The sequence below is a fragment of the Terrapene carolina genome, unplaced genomic scaffold (assembly GCF_002925995.2).
Source record: "Terrapene carolina triunguis isolate 2854851 unplaced genomic scaffold, T_m_triunguis-2.0 Scaffold406, whole genome shotgun sequence".
NCBI classification, from domain to species: Eukaryota; Metazoa; Chordata; order Testudines; family Emydidae; genus Terrapene; species Terrapene triunguis.
The window spans coordinates 3,220,932-3,236,364 of record NW_020664757.1 but is presented as its reverse complement, the minus strand read 5'-3'; the positions used below and the strand labels follow the sequence as shown (position 1 = coordinate 3,236,364).

At 45.8% G+C, this 15,433-nt stretch overlaps 1 protein-coding gene across 1 annotated transcript in view; it reads left to right on the top strand.

Annotated features, from left to right (window-relative positions):
* DNAH14 (dynein axonemal heavy chain 14) overlaps positions 1 to 15,433 on the top strand; it is a 439,459-nt gene that overhangs the window by 185,011 nt on the left and 239,015 nt on the right. Inside the window, 3 exon segments of the mRNA XM_029912981.1 lie at positions 689 to 860; positions 9,651 to 9,740; positions 10,048 to 10,144. Coding sequence (XP_029768841.1) covers positions 689 to 860; positions 9,651 to 9,740; positions 10,048 to 10,144 — 359 coding nt within the window.

The following is a 15,433-nucleotide window of genomic DNA, read 5'->3' as shown; positions in this document are numbered from 1 at the left end:
TGGACATGGAGAAGAAATAATTAGCTTAATCTGTAGCAAGGGAGATTGAGGTTAGATATAAGGAAAATCTTTCTAACTGTAAGGATAGTTATATACTGGAATAGGCTATCAAAGGAGGTTGTGCAATTCCCCTCATAGGAGGCTTTTATGAATAGGTTAGACAAACACCTGTCAGGGATGGTCTAGATATACTTGGTCCTACCTCAGCACAGGGAGATGGACTAGATGACCTCTTGAGATCCTGTCCAGCTCTACATTTCTATGATTGTTGTTTTAATATACTGTGACTTGAATTCCTGTTTTACTCTATTCATTTGCCTTTTTTCCTGTTGAATAGATTTTGTATTAATTTACTACTCATGGGCCTGATCCAACTTTTATTGATGTCAGTGAGAATCTTTTATTTTATTTCAGTCAGAATTGGATTGGGTCCCAAATGAGGAAAGTGAGCAAAATTATGTTCCAAGGTGAAATTCAAATTAAATAAAGAAGTTTGATCTCATCTTGTCCTTCCAAACTCTTTTCAGTACAAAAATGTGATTATTTTCAAAATATCTGCTAAAATATACAGTATGATGCACAATTATAAATAAATTAGAAAATGAGAATGATATTCTCCCAGGGTGTAAGACAGATAGAACCATATATTAAATATCCTGAGCTGACATTCTTTTTATAATTTTTCTAGAAATTATGATACTAGTGTTCCTGCAGAAGAAGAAACTCTCATTATAATCAATTCATTGAAAGAAGCTAATTTACCCAAGTTTCTTGCAGAAGATGTTCCTCTGTTTGAGAACATTATGGCAGATCTGTTCCCAGGAATTACAGTTCCAAGAGTAAGCACTCACAAACTAGAGGTAATAAAATGAATAGGGCTTTTCTGGGATAGTGATTAACAACTTAAATGTCACTGTTTTGTTTCAATAAAGAAAGGGATAAAAAATCTTTAATGGTTTAAAAATTCTTAAAATTTTTATTAAGGGAGAAACCCTGATATGCAGCAAATCAAAGTGATGTGGCTTGATGGGGGAGAGTTCTCCAATGGCCAGGGAAATAGCATCCTTCCCCTCTCCACCCTAGGCCATGGAGCCACTCTGCAACTCCTGAAGACTCAAGCCTGACCCACTTCACACAGATATGTTTGAACCATAGATCTTCAGTCCCAGATCTGCTGATTTATCCTCCATCCTTCACAGCCCCATGGAGACCAGGGAGTGGAGCCCTCCTATGCAAGTTCCCCTGATTTGTGCTCTGTGCAGTGGAACATGTTCCACTACCTATTGGGCCCTATGTGTCTGCAGAGGAAAGGGGAAGCAGGGTTTTCCCTTAACATTTTTTGTCTGTAGTCCAGTTATCTCAGTTGTCTAAAGAAACCTGTTTTAAAAGTAAATCAAATTTACTTTTTAGTCTTTTGTGTTAATTTCACATGTTGATATAAAATAACATGGGATTTCTGTTAAAGGTGGAATTTCTAGTTTGTTTGAGAGAAACCTGTAGAGCTTTTTTCCTCTTCATTTGTTGAAATTTGCCCAAAGATTTGAACACTGTGGAGTCTTTTCTATTCTTGGTGGTCATGTGTAGCTGGAGTTTGTGTATGTATTGAAGAGAAGATGGATCTCTGTCCAGCCTTTGTGAACGAAGATCCCTTGATCATCTTGAGATCTCTTGTGAGACTATTGGGCTGATTTTCCTGCTACTTAAGCAATATGCAAGTCTTTGTGGTATGAGGACCTAACTTTAAGCAGGCAGTGTGTCCAACTGACTTCAGTTAAGTTAAGCACTTGCAAAAGTCTTTGCAGGATTGGTACCTTATACTGATACATACTGAGAATAATTCTGTTTATGTAAAATCAGTGTGAGGTTCCTCAAGCCCATTATTTATAAGGCTTTTACAGAAAAGAGCAAGCCATAACCATGTCATAAAGGATTTAAAAGTTCTTTTTCGAGTTCCCTGTGGGTGCTCCACTTCAGGTGTTGGTGCATCCCGGTGCCACTGATCGGAGATTTTCGGTAGCAGAACCTGGTTGGGACACGCATGCACAGTAGCTGTCTCGCAATGCCGTTGGAGATTCAAGTAGCGCTCGTGCGTCCCAGCTCCCTCAGATCCTTGTCAACTGTCCTCAGCTGCAGACGGAGCTCCAACGGCAGTGTCACAGAACCATCTAGAAAAGTGTTAAAAATAGTTATTAGTTAAGTTAGTCCTCAATAGTTAGTCATTGTTGAACTAGATTTCTGTTTCTTTTTCTAACCAGTTAAACTAAAAAAAAAAAAAAACCTCCCTAGGGGTTTTTTCCCTTCATTTCCTTTAGTTATCCCACGACCAAATTGGAATCTGAAAATGCCAGCCTCTCCTGGGTTTAAAAGATGTACTTCTTGTAAGGACGCGATGCCTGTCTCCGACGGACACTCACAATGCGTCTGCTGCTCAGGAGAGGAGCACATTCCTCAGAAATGCTCCCACTGCAGTAATCTTAAAGCCAGAGTGAGGAGAGACAGGGATCTCCGACTCAAAATGATTCTTATGGAAAAATCCCTCACACCACCCTCCGCTCCGGGAATTGGGGGATTCGCCAGGTATCTCCTCCCTGAACAGAGCAAGTACCCTCTCCTCCAAAAAGGCGAGGAAGAGGGAGACATCTCCTGCTCATGGAGAACCGTTGAAGAGAAAACGGTCTCCAGCAAGATCGCTACCCATGGTGACCAGCAGGGTGAGCATGTTTGATGCTCCGAGCATCTCCGGCACCGCCAGTACTGGGACCTCGGCTGGCAGAGATAAGGAACCAAGTTGCAGGCATAAATCAACTTCCTCCACAGCACCAACTACTCCAAGGAAGGACACGGGGCCGACAATGCCTAAGCTCGCTATGCCACCTCCTATGGTGCCACATACTACAGAGCCGATACCTGACCATACTAAGTCGGCACCAGCAAAGGCCATGCACAGGCGGACGGGATCAACGTCCCAGGCTTCTACACATAAGAACATGGCACCGCTGCCCTCAGCACCATGCTCCCTCACTAAAGCAGCCAATATCAGAATCTCATCCACACCGATACTTGGCACCGACGGTTCTCCGGTGCCAATGGCACCGGTGCAACTGGAATCACCAAATGCCTCCAGATTCTCAAGTGATGAGGAAGCTGATATGTATGAGGCAGTCTTCTACTCCGGAGATTCCTCCCCATTGGGCACTGAACCACCAGTGTTGCACACAAGTTCCAGGGAACCCCCACCAGGGACATGCTTCCATGGCTGACTAACCTGTGGATGTGCCCCCCATGCCATTCCCAATGCAATGGGCACAGTGGGACTCATGGGCAGTTTACCATGCTCAGGCCCAAGGGCCCCCCCGTACATCGCAGAGGTGACAGATATGCCCTGCGACAGATACTGCAAACGAGCCCTCGGAGACACAGGAGGACTCTGTAGAGGAATTGGATGATTCCAATGACCAAGAACAATCACCAACTCACAACTCATCTTCCTCTCCGGATGAGGCGGTCATGCCATCCCTGCCCACCATTGCAGATGACTCAAAACAATTTCAAGAGCTATTCAAACGGATGGCACCCAGCCAGAACGTCCAGCTGGAAGAGGTGACTGAAAACCAACATCAGCTCAAGATACTACACCCAGCATCCTCGACTAAGATTGCACTACCGATTAATAGCGCTCTAATGGAACCAGCAGAATTAGTATGGCAAACACCAGCAACCATACCTCCGACATGCAAAAGGGCGGACAGGAAGTATTAAGTTCCCAACAAGGGTATGGACTTCCTATTTTCACACTCTCAGCCATACTTCTTGGTTGTGGAGGCGGTGAACCAATGAGTGGAACAACCCCATTATAAATCCACCCCACTGGACAAGGACTCAAAAAGATTGGATTGGCTGAAAAGTCTATTCATCGGCAACCCTTCAATTTCGCATGGCCAGCTACACAGCAGTACTAGCGAAATACGACCATGATTATTACCAAAAACTCAGTGAATTCATAGCAGACATCCGAGAAGACCGATGGGATCAATTCCAATCCACCATAACCGAAGGTCAACTCATGGCAACGACTGCTTTACAAGCGTCCCTTAACATCATGGTCATAGCTGCTCGCACAACAGCTACAGCAGTAGTCATGAGGAGGGCCTCCTGGCTACAATCCTCTGGAATACCGAAGGACCTCCAGACTAAAGTCGGGGACCTCCCCTTTGACAGGGAAAAACTATTCTCGGCAAAAACAGATGAAGTCCTGCACTCAATGATCAGAGGGGTAGCCGTGTCAGTCTGGATCTGTAAAAAGCGACAAAGAGTCCTGTGGCACCTTATAGACTAACAGAAGTATTGGAGCATAAACTTTTGTGGGTGAATACCCACTTCGTCAGACGCACATGGTGGAAATATACATACTTGACACCATGCAAGGCACTGCATTTAGCCGTATGGAGTGGAAATCCATCAACCTCATGAAGAAACTTGCACAAGTACAGACAGATATCATCTTCCTTTCCAAATGCAAATGGATGGACATCATACCAAATGGACTGAAGGTGAAAAATCCATTGCTATCTACATACTGCAGAGACCACAGTGAGAGATTATGCCAGACACTATCAAAGAAACTGAGAAACCACCTGATCAGCATCCTATACAGCAAACAGGAAAACATCAAAAAAGAGCTCTCCAACCTGGAGACTTTCATAAATAACCAACCTTCCACACAAACGGACTTTACTGAAATAAGACAGGAGATCTACATTACACACTTCACCTCTCTACAAAGGAAAAAGGACCGTAAGCTGTCTAAAATCCTACCTGCCACATGGAGCCAGAACAGTGGTACCCCTAACTCACCCAGCAATATCGTCAATTTATCCAGCTATACACTCAACCAGGCAGAAGAGTCTGTTTATCTCGGGGACTCTCTTTTTGCCCCACCACCCCCATGAACATGATACAGTTCTGCGGTGATCTGGAAGCCTACTTTCGCCACCTCCGACTCAAAGAATACTTTCAAGATAACACTGAACAGCGCACTGATACACAGATACCCCCCCACCAACAGCACAAAAAGAACTCCACATGGACTCCTCCTGAGGGTCAAAATGACATTCTGGACCTATACATAGAAAGCTTCCGCCGACATGCACAGGCAGAAATTCTGGAAAAACAACATCGCTTGCCTCATAACCTAAGTCGTGCAGAACGCAATGCCATCCACAGCCTCAGAAACAACCCTGGCATTATAATCAAAGAGGCTGATAAAGGGGGTGCAGTTGTCATCATGAACAGGTCTGACTACCAAAAGGAGGCGGCCAGACAACTTTCCAATACCAAATTCTACAGGCCACTTTCCTCAGATCCCACCAAGGAATATACTAAGAAACTGCACCATCTACTCAGGACACTCCCTACACTAACACAGGAAGGAAAATTTCCACCACATGCATCTGACGAAGTGGGTATTCACCCACGAAAGCTTATGCTCCAATACTTCTGCTAGTCTATAAGGTGCCACAGGACTCTTTGTCGCTTTTTACACTCAATGAAAGACTTTCGAACTACGCTCCAAACCCTGGGCATCTGTACGCCCCTTAACAGATGTAGGAGATATCAACCTTATCAGTGCAATAGACACAACTGGACAGAGACAACAGAGGCCTTATGATAATCAAAGACAAAGGCACAGATCACAGAGACATCACCCTACCCAGTCCCAGACTGCGACATCCCAATCACCTTCAAACAAGATGCAATTTTGAAATGTTGGTGGAGGATCTGACCGACCGTCCCTGACCACCAGCGCCAATAGAACAAATAATCCAAGTTTTTGGTCATTGACTCTGACCGTTCTACCATATATGGGCCACCATCACTACGAACCACTGGGTTTTGGAGATCATTCGAACAGGTTATACCATCCCCTTTACCTTTATCCCACCTACCCACCCGCCTGCCCCATCCCTCTTCAGGGAACCTTCTCATGAGCACCTATTGAGACAAGAAGTAGATCACCTTCTACAATTAGGGGCCATGGAACAAGTTCCAACACAACACAGAGGGAAAGGATTTTGCTCCCATTATTTCCTGACTCAAAAGAAAAACGGAGGTTGGAGACCCATACTAGATCTCAGAAAACTCAACAAATTTGTCCACACACACAGATTCAAAATGGTCACAGTGAACTCGATCATCCCAGCTATGGAAGAGGGGGACTGATTCTCAGCCTTCGACATACAAGATGCTTACTTTCACATTACCATCCATACTGCTCACAGACAATTCCTACAATTCACAGTGGGACAAGATCACTTCCAATACAGAGTACTGCCATTTGGACTGTTGACAGTTCCACGGGTCTTTACCAAAACCCTAGAGGTGGTAGCTGCTCATCTACACAGACAGGGAATACTGGTATTCCCATACTTAGATGATTGCTTACTAAAAGGTTCTACCAGGATGGAAACACTACACATGACTTGACAAACCATCTCTCTATTTCACTCCCTAGGGCTACAAATCAACGAAAAGAAATCTACCCTAACTCCAGTACAACAACTGGACTTCATAAGAGTGCACCTGGACTCAGTAGAGGCCAAAGCATTGCTACCGATTCCCCGATTCACAGCGCTGACTTCCGTCATATCGGTGATCTCAGATAGCCTGTAGGTGTCTGTATGCACCTGCCGACAACTCCTGGGATATATGGCGGCCACCACTTTTGTTGTAAAACATTCCAGACTACACCTGCATTGCTTTCATGAAAGCACAACCTACACAAAAGACTCACGCCAACCCCAGAGGTCGTACATTCACTACGATGGTGGACAAACCCAATAAACGTGTGCTCAGGCATCCCGTTTCAGCAGGTACAAATCACAACAGATGCCTCACTGGTCGGATGGGGAGCTCACCTAAACCAATATACAACCCAAGGCAAGTGGTCCCCCCACAGAAACACACTTACACATCAACCTGCTCGAATTATGCACGGTTCGCAACGCATACCAACATTTCCTCCCCATTATAAGGATCCCAACAGATAACGTTGCATGTATGTTCTATATAAACCGCCAGGGTGGGGCACATTCCCATTCCTTATGCACGGAGGCCTTAAAACTATGGAACTGGTGCATAAAACACATCTCTGTTACAGCAGCATACCTCCCAGGCTGACTGAACATGATGGTGGACACATTAAGCAGATGGTTTTCCCAAGAGCATGAATGGGAACTGAACGACAAAATAATCCAACACATATTTCACATGTGGGGATCACCACACACAGAACTGTTTGCGACATCAGTAAACAAGAAATGCCCAAAGTTTTGCTCACGAGCAGGACTCGGAGCACGATCCCTGGGGGACGCTTTCCTCATCAAATGGAGTGCTCCTCTTCTATACGCATTTCCACTGATACCTCAGATCTCCAGAGTGATGCACAAAATACGAACAGACAGAGGCAAAATAATACTCATAGTACTGACATGGCCCAGACAGACTTGGTTCCCTTACCTGTCGCGCATGGCGATCTGCAAACTGTTCACTTTTCCTCGCCTACGGAATCTTCTCTCTCCGGACATCGGTCAAGTCCTCCATCTGGACCTGAAGAGACTTCACCTAAAGGCATGGCTCCACCCCAACGAACTAACCTGCTCAGAACAGGTAAAACAAGTGTTAATAAACAGCAGGAAATACAGCACACGCACTATCTACCTCCAAAAATGTAAAAGATTCTTTCTGTGGTGCCAAAACAAACAGATAGCTTCAAGGCGGGCACCACTTCCACTAATCATGGATTATTTATTATCTCTAAAGAACTCAGAGCTTGCTATGAGCTCGCTTAGAGTTCACCTTGTGGCCATCACGGCCTTCCATAAACAAGTAGATGGGACATCGGTATTCACCCACCCGATTACTAAATGATTCCTAACGGGCATACAGAATATGTATCCAGACATCCAAGAACCCACACCCACATGGGACTTAAATCTGGTTCTCAAAAGTCTAACCAGAGCCCCTTTTGAACCCTTAGCCATATGCTCATTACTTCACTTATCTATGAAAGTGGCATTCCTGGTCTCCATTACATCGGCACGAAGAGTTAGTGAAATAGGGGTTCTCATGGCTCACCCCCATTCACAATATTCTTCAAGGATAAAGTCACACTTAGAACACATCCTAAATTTATGCCCAAAATATCATCTTCATTCCATCTCAACCAACCAATTCACTTACCTACGTTCCACCCAAAACCACACACTAATGCTCAAGAGGCAATCCTGCACACACTGGATGTGCGCCGGGCCTTGGCCTTTTACCTAGACAGAACGAAGCCATTCTGTAAATCTCTTAGACTCGTTGTGTCAACAACAGAATGATCAAAAGGCTCTGCCATATGACTCAAAGATTATCCAAATGGATATCCAGCTGTATCCATACATGCTATTCACTACATACAACTGAAGCCCCTCCGGGCATCAGAGCCCACTCGACAAGAGCTTTAGCTACCTCCACAGCATTTCTACACAATGTTCCCATTCTAGACATCTGTAGGGTAGCCACCTGGGCCTCTGAACACACATTCACGAACCACTGTGCAATCACACTTGGTTCCAGCTTGGATACCCGACTAGGCCTCACTGTACTAGCCTCAGCAATTGACTCCACTCCGAAGTCCCTTCCATCCTCATGAGGGCACTGCTCTACATTCATCTGAAGTGGTGCACCCACAGCACTCAAAGAAGAAGAGAGGGTTCGTCACCTTATGCAGTAACTGAGGTTCTTCGAGATGTCTCCCCCTCTGGGTGCTCCACTACCCATCCTCCTCCCCTTTACTTCGGAGTTTGCAGTAAGGACTCTACAGTAGAGAAGGAACTGAGGGGTTAGGACACGCGAGTGCTAGTTGAATCGCCAACGGCACCATGAGACGGTTACTGCGCACACGCGTCCCAACCAGGCACTGGTACTGAAAATCTCCGATCAGCAGCGCCGGGATGCACCTGAAGTGGAGCACCCACAGGGACACACATCTGGAAGAACCTCAGTTACTGCACAAGGTGAGTAACCCTCTCTTTTCAATTTCCATGATATTATAGTTAACATGTTTCATGTCTTAGGAGTTAAGATGTGTACAGTATTATAATTCAAGTAAGTGGAAATTCTGAGCATGTGTCTTTGCCCATAGAAAATAAAGGGAACTCTTTTTATGAAGACAAGGTCATGACACTGAAGGACTAAGTAAAAGAAAGAAACAACTAGGTTAATAATTTAATCTGTTCCATTTTATCTGTCAATTTGAGCTGTGCTAAACCGGATGCATGTGATATTTAAGCATTATAGTTGGAATTGCAATTAATCAGAGATTTCTTTATGATATTGTTAATTGCATTCTAGCATGCATCAGAAACATTTGTATGTTCTTAGGGGATACAATAACCTATTTTATTTATTTAAATTTTTTTTTAGGAATATTAGACCCAGGTATTGTGGAAATCACCTACTTTTCTAATTTCTTCTGCTTCTGATACTGCTGCCTTCCTAAAAATGTTTTCAGGAAAATGCATTTACCGCAGAAGTAGTCACTTTACCTTTTAATTTCTTTTAAGTATTATTACTGTGCTAACTGTGTGATTTTTTTTTCATCTTAGAAATCAGTAGCTGTTGCAATGCAACAGTTATGTTTGCAGCCTTGGGCATCTCAGATAGAAAAAGTTTTACAGTTTCACAATCAAATTCTGGTAAGTACAGCAGAACATTTGTTAACATGACAAATGCCTTGAATTTGAGGTACAAGTCCAGAGATTCTTTGAAGATTTGTGACAGTATCCAAAAGATCCTAATATAATCACATGCCTATTGAGAACTACAAAATTGATATTGTAGTAGGAAGAAAAAATATTTTTCAGAACAAAATCAAATTCATATCAGAATTCTAAACTTGCACACATGCTAAATCATTGAAATTTTTTTCTAATAGTCTATCATTTTAGGGATAAGCTCCAATGCCACTTAGAAATGAGCTGATCTTTGCAAATGTGTTTTCAGGCTCGGGTTGGTGTGATGTTAGTAGGCCCTACAGGTGGAGGGAAGACAACTGTTAGAACAATTTTAGAAAAAGCCTTGGTAATTTTACCAACTTTATGTTTGGAAAAAATTTCAAAAAATGATGCTGTTTTGCAGGTAAGATATTTGAATATCTGCTCTTATATGTTAGTTTTAAGCTGCTGGTTTTAGTTTAATTTTTAATGTTGAAGGGCATTTATTTTAAAGCCTGGTTCATAATTCTGCATAGATCATAATTTTTCCAGCAAACCAATTTAGCAGTAAAGATCCATATTTGTTTCTCTTTTTAAATTGAGTGCTTTGCGAAAGTAATACATTAATATCCTGGGGAGAGTATTTTGAAAAGTGCCCAAGAAAGTTTGATGCCCAGCTCCCATTGAAAGTCAGTAGGAGTTGGATGCCTTAAGTCTCTTAGGCACTTTTGAAAATTGCACTCTGAAATGTGAGGGTGGGAAGACCAAGTTTCCTCACTATACTCAATCTTTGAGCCTCAGTCCTTGACCTAGGAAGACCACCCCTGTACCTGAGAGGTAATTTGTTCTTCATGCCTATTCATTCAGACCTTGGCCTTTCTATTGATTGCCACTATTGTGCTCAAATATATCAGTGATATGGGCAGTTGTCTACTAGGAAGCGGACTGAGACAACTTTTAGTAATTACAGATCATTGCGAGATTTGAACCAGTAATAACCTAGTAATGAAACACTTCATGTCTCATTACCAATTCCCTGAATCATCTAGTCCCCTATTTATTGTTTAGAATTAATTAGTCAGACATACACTTTTCAGCTAAGAAAACTGAGAGATCTGTTTATATTTTAAAAAGAATACATACTTTATGCTCCCATTTTTATTAAAGAATGTCAATATCTTGCAGTAAAATTTAAATTTTTGTAGTTTGCCTTTTAAAATGTAAATTATTTTAGATAAGGGATAACCCAGTAATAATCTTGCAATTAAGAATTTATTGCATGATACTGAACCACAAAAAAAAATCATATATGGTGCATATATAGCTTCAAGGCGGGCACCACTTCCACTAATCATGGATTATTTATTATCTCTAAAGTGCAGCAAGACTTAGCAATGACAAATCTGGAAGTCAGTGCAACAAAAGATTTATGTAAAGACATCTGAAGCATAAAATACTCTTCCTTTTTTTATACAAATATTTTACATTTAACTGCTAATTCATTAACATGAGCTTATTCTGGTCTTTTGGGTAAGTACCCGTTTTTTTAAATTGGCCAAAAATTTACAACTTCTTTGAGTGCTTGCTCATGTCCATTCCACTGTAGGTGTGTGCTCGCTACACGCACCGGGCTGGAAGTTTTTCCCTCAGTGGTATCCACAGCGGATCGGCTCTGGCGCCCTCTGGAGTGACGTGCATATGTGCCCGTATAAGGACCACCGCCACCCCCCATTCAGTTCCTTCTTACCGCCAGTGATGGTGCTGGAACATTCCATTGCCTTGGCAAGTTTTTGACTCTTCCAGTGTTGTTTCTAGTATTTTTTGCTGTATATAATTGTGGAGAGTAGTTTCTAGTGTAGTTCTTATTAGTTCCCTTAGTGTAAGTATAGAATAAGTTAGTTAGTCTCCTACGAGACTTAGCCCAGGGACAGTGCATGCCCCAGTCCCTGGGCTTCAAGCCTTGTGAGCACTGTAAAAAAACCTATGTTCATCAGCAGTCCCCACCAAAGCTATCTGAAGTGCTTGAGGGAAACCCACATAAGCAACAAGTGTCGCATTTGCAAAGTTTTAAGCCGCACACCAAAAAGGAGTGGGACATTTGGCTTCGAGCGCTCCTTATGGAGCCAGCCAGATTGGACTCTGCTACAAGCACCTCTGCGTCAGTGCGGAGTGTGGCACCGGCCCTGACCTCCGAACAGCGCCGATCCCCATCCCCAGTACCTGCTAAGAAACAGAAGAAACACACCGGGATCGGGCAGTCTCACATGTCTTGTAAAGGGAAAGAGAAAGCCGGAGGTGAGCAAAGACCCATGTGGGACAGCTGATCCCCTCTAGAGTGCAGCCAGGCTCCAGCATCACCGGCTGATCTGTCGAGCTCCCTCCGGGACCTGCCCACCACCCTGGGAAGCAGCAGAGGCACCCGGCACGTGGCAGAGCTATCCACACCAGAGGACTTTCAGGCTGCTTAAGGACATATTGTCCTTCCCAGTGCTGCTGATGCCTGTGATAGAAGTTGCCCGCTCGAGAGGCAATCCTGCCCTGGGGCCCTTAAAAGGATTCCCATCTGCACGGCACCGCTCCCTGGCACCACCACAGGAGGCATCCCCCCAGCAGTCTCCAGAGCTGTGCTGTCTGCCCTCCAACACAAGCCAGCTGGCCTACCAGAGCTCCCAGCACCGCTCCCTGGACTCCAGGCACCATTCTCCGGAATCCCAGCGTCGTTAGCCAGCTATCTGGCACAAACCTCTCAAGGCACGCCACCAGTCTGCAGAGGCCCGGCACTTGTCTCCTGAGTGTCTGCGTTACTCTCCAGACTCATGGCACCGATCCCTTGAGTCTCAATGCCGGTCTCTGGATCGACGGTACCAGTCTCCAGAGGCCCGATGGCAATCTCTGGAGTCATGATGGAGGTCTCTGCGCTCCCGGTCACTGGAGCCCTGGCACCGTTTCCAGAGTGTGAGGCATCGATAACCAGGCAACCATCACTGATCCACCAAGTGCTGTCACCGGAGACCCAACAACGAGTTCCGACTTCCTGGCACCGATCCCCAGGGGATGAGCACAGGGACAGCCAGCATGGAAAGGGCAAAGAGGTGGTAGTGGTACCACCACGGGGGGCGGGGGGGGGGGGGGGGATAGCTCAGTGGTTTGAGCATTGGTCTACTAAACCCAGGGTTGTGAGCTCAATCCTTCAGGGGGCCATGTAGGGATCTTGGGAAAAAATCAGTAGTTGGTCCTGCTAGTGAAGGCAGGAGGCTGGACTCGATTACCTTTCAGGGTCCCTTCCAGTTCTCTGAGACAGGTATATCTCCGTGGTCCCCAAGATGAAGCTCTTCCTTCTCAGTCTCGGAAGGCGAGAAGCTCGTAGTGCCCGTGGGCCAAGGTCACCTGCCAGTTTCATCGGGATTTCCCCCGGAACTGCCAGCAAGTGCTTCGCCTCAGGACCAGTGACGGCTCCATGGCAGTTCTGGAACCCTTGGGAGTTCCCTCAGATATTGGAGCTTGTGCAGTGATCAGTCTGATCACTGCTTCTGAGAAGCGATCGGCAACAGTTTCCCGTCCACCCCAAGACTCAGAAGAGGAGTCGGAGCAGGGTGTCCAGTGGTAGCCGGCCTCAGCCAAGGCTCCCCCCGGCAGTGGAAATGGAGTTGGTCAACCCAAATCCTCATCCTCTTCACTTGATAAGCCATTGGCGGGGCCCTCCCATATGATTCCCCAGGACAATGTCAAAGCTCAGCAGGAGCTACTTAAGAATGACAACAAATCTGGGGCTGGGGGTCGAGGAGTTGTCAGAACCTTCCGACACCGTATTTGACATATTGAGTGCAGCGGCCCCTTCTAAGGTGGTTCTGCCTGTCCACCAGGAGGTGGTAAAATTAATCGAGGCCTTGTGGCAAATTCCCTCCTCCCTGCCCCTGCCCCCCCACCCCCATCTCCAAGCGGGCGGAGAGGAAATATTATGTCCCGGCTAAAGGCTTCGAATACCTTTCCACCCTCCCCTCCCTGAGCTCTTTAGTTGTATCCGCTGCCAATGAACTTGACAGGCAGGGGCAACCTGCTTTGACTCCTAAGAACAAAGACGCAAAGAGGCTCGATATGTTTGGCAGAAAGATTTATTTGACTGCCGGCCTCCAATTGCGAGTGCCCACACACACAGCCCTGCTTGGCAGATACGATTATAACATTTGGCAATCTGTGGCCAAGCTTTTGGACTCTTTGCCAGAGGGCTCTAAGCAGGAGTTCCTGGCCATTCTCAAGAAGGGCAAGACAGTGGTGAGGGCTGCTCTCCAAGCAGCCTCAGATGCAGTGGACTCTGCAGTCAGGACTGTGGCTTCGGCCGTGTCCATGAGAAGGGCGTCTTGGCTATAGTGGTCCAGACTCCCAGTGGAGGTTCAGCAGTCAACCCAGGACTTCCCCTTTGATGGCCTGGCGCTATTATCGGACCAAGCAGACAACAGATTGCATGGTCCAAAAGATTCCCAGGCTACATTGCGCTCCCTGGGTCTTCACACGCCTGCGCCTGCAAGAAAGTGGTTCAAACTGCAGCAGACCCAGAGATTCGGGAGCCAGTCCAGGTTGGAGTGCTACCGTAAGACGGGCCAGGGCTATAAGTGCTGCCAGGGCCAATCGCTGACTACCTCTGGTCAGTCGGGCTCCACCCACCACCAGCCGGGTAACAAGCAGGAATTTTGAGGGTGCGCCCAACAGCAACCTCCCAGTCTGCAACTGGAATCCGATGCCTCTTTTATTTTCCAACCGTTTACTGCCCTACCTCCCTGCTTGGGCTTCTATAATATCAGACCAGTAGGTGCTTAGCACTGTGGCGGGGGAGTATACCCTCCAATTCCTTTCTATCCCTCCCTCCCTCCCTCCTACCCCCTCTTCAGGTACCCTTCTCACGAGCATCTGCTCACTCAGGAGGTTCAAGAACTCCTGTGGATGGGAGCCATAGAGGAAGTTCCCCAGCATCTGAGAGGGAAAGAATTTTACTCCTACTGTTTTTTTATTCCAAAGGCCAAGGGGGGGTCTACGCCCCACTCTCAACCTGCAAGACATCATCAAATATCTCAAGAAGTTGAAGTTCTGCATGGTCTCCCTAGCCTCCATCATCCCTTCACTGAATCCTGGAGACTGGTACACTGCCCTCGACCTGAAGAATGCGTATTTTCATATTTCGATTTTTCATGGCTAAAGAAGGTTCCTACAGTTTGTAATCGGGCAGACCCATTACCAGTTCACAGTGCTCCCATTTGGCCTAGCGACAGCAACAAGAGTGTTAACAAAGTGCATGGTAGAGGTTGCAGCCTACCTCAGACATAGGGGTATCCAGATCTACCCATAGCTCGACAACTAGCTTATTGGGCCAGTTTAGGGAGCACGTCCAATGCAGTGTCGCGGTGCTACAAGCCATCTGCCAAGCGCTGCGCCTGTTGATAAACTAACAACAATCAACATTGGTCCTGGTGCAGAAGATAGAGTTTATCAGAGCAGTCTTCGACTCTTCCCAAGCCAGAGCTTTCCTGCCAGAAGCCAGGTTCGAGGCAGTGTCAGATCTGATTGCCCAAATCACCGCCCACCCGCTCACTACAGCCCGGGCCTGTCTCAGACTGCTAGGACACATGGTGGCATTGTCAAGGCTGGATCCCCACTTTGAACTTTAGGGTTCAAATGTAGGG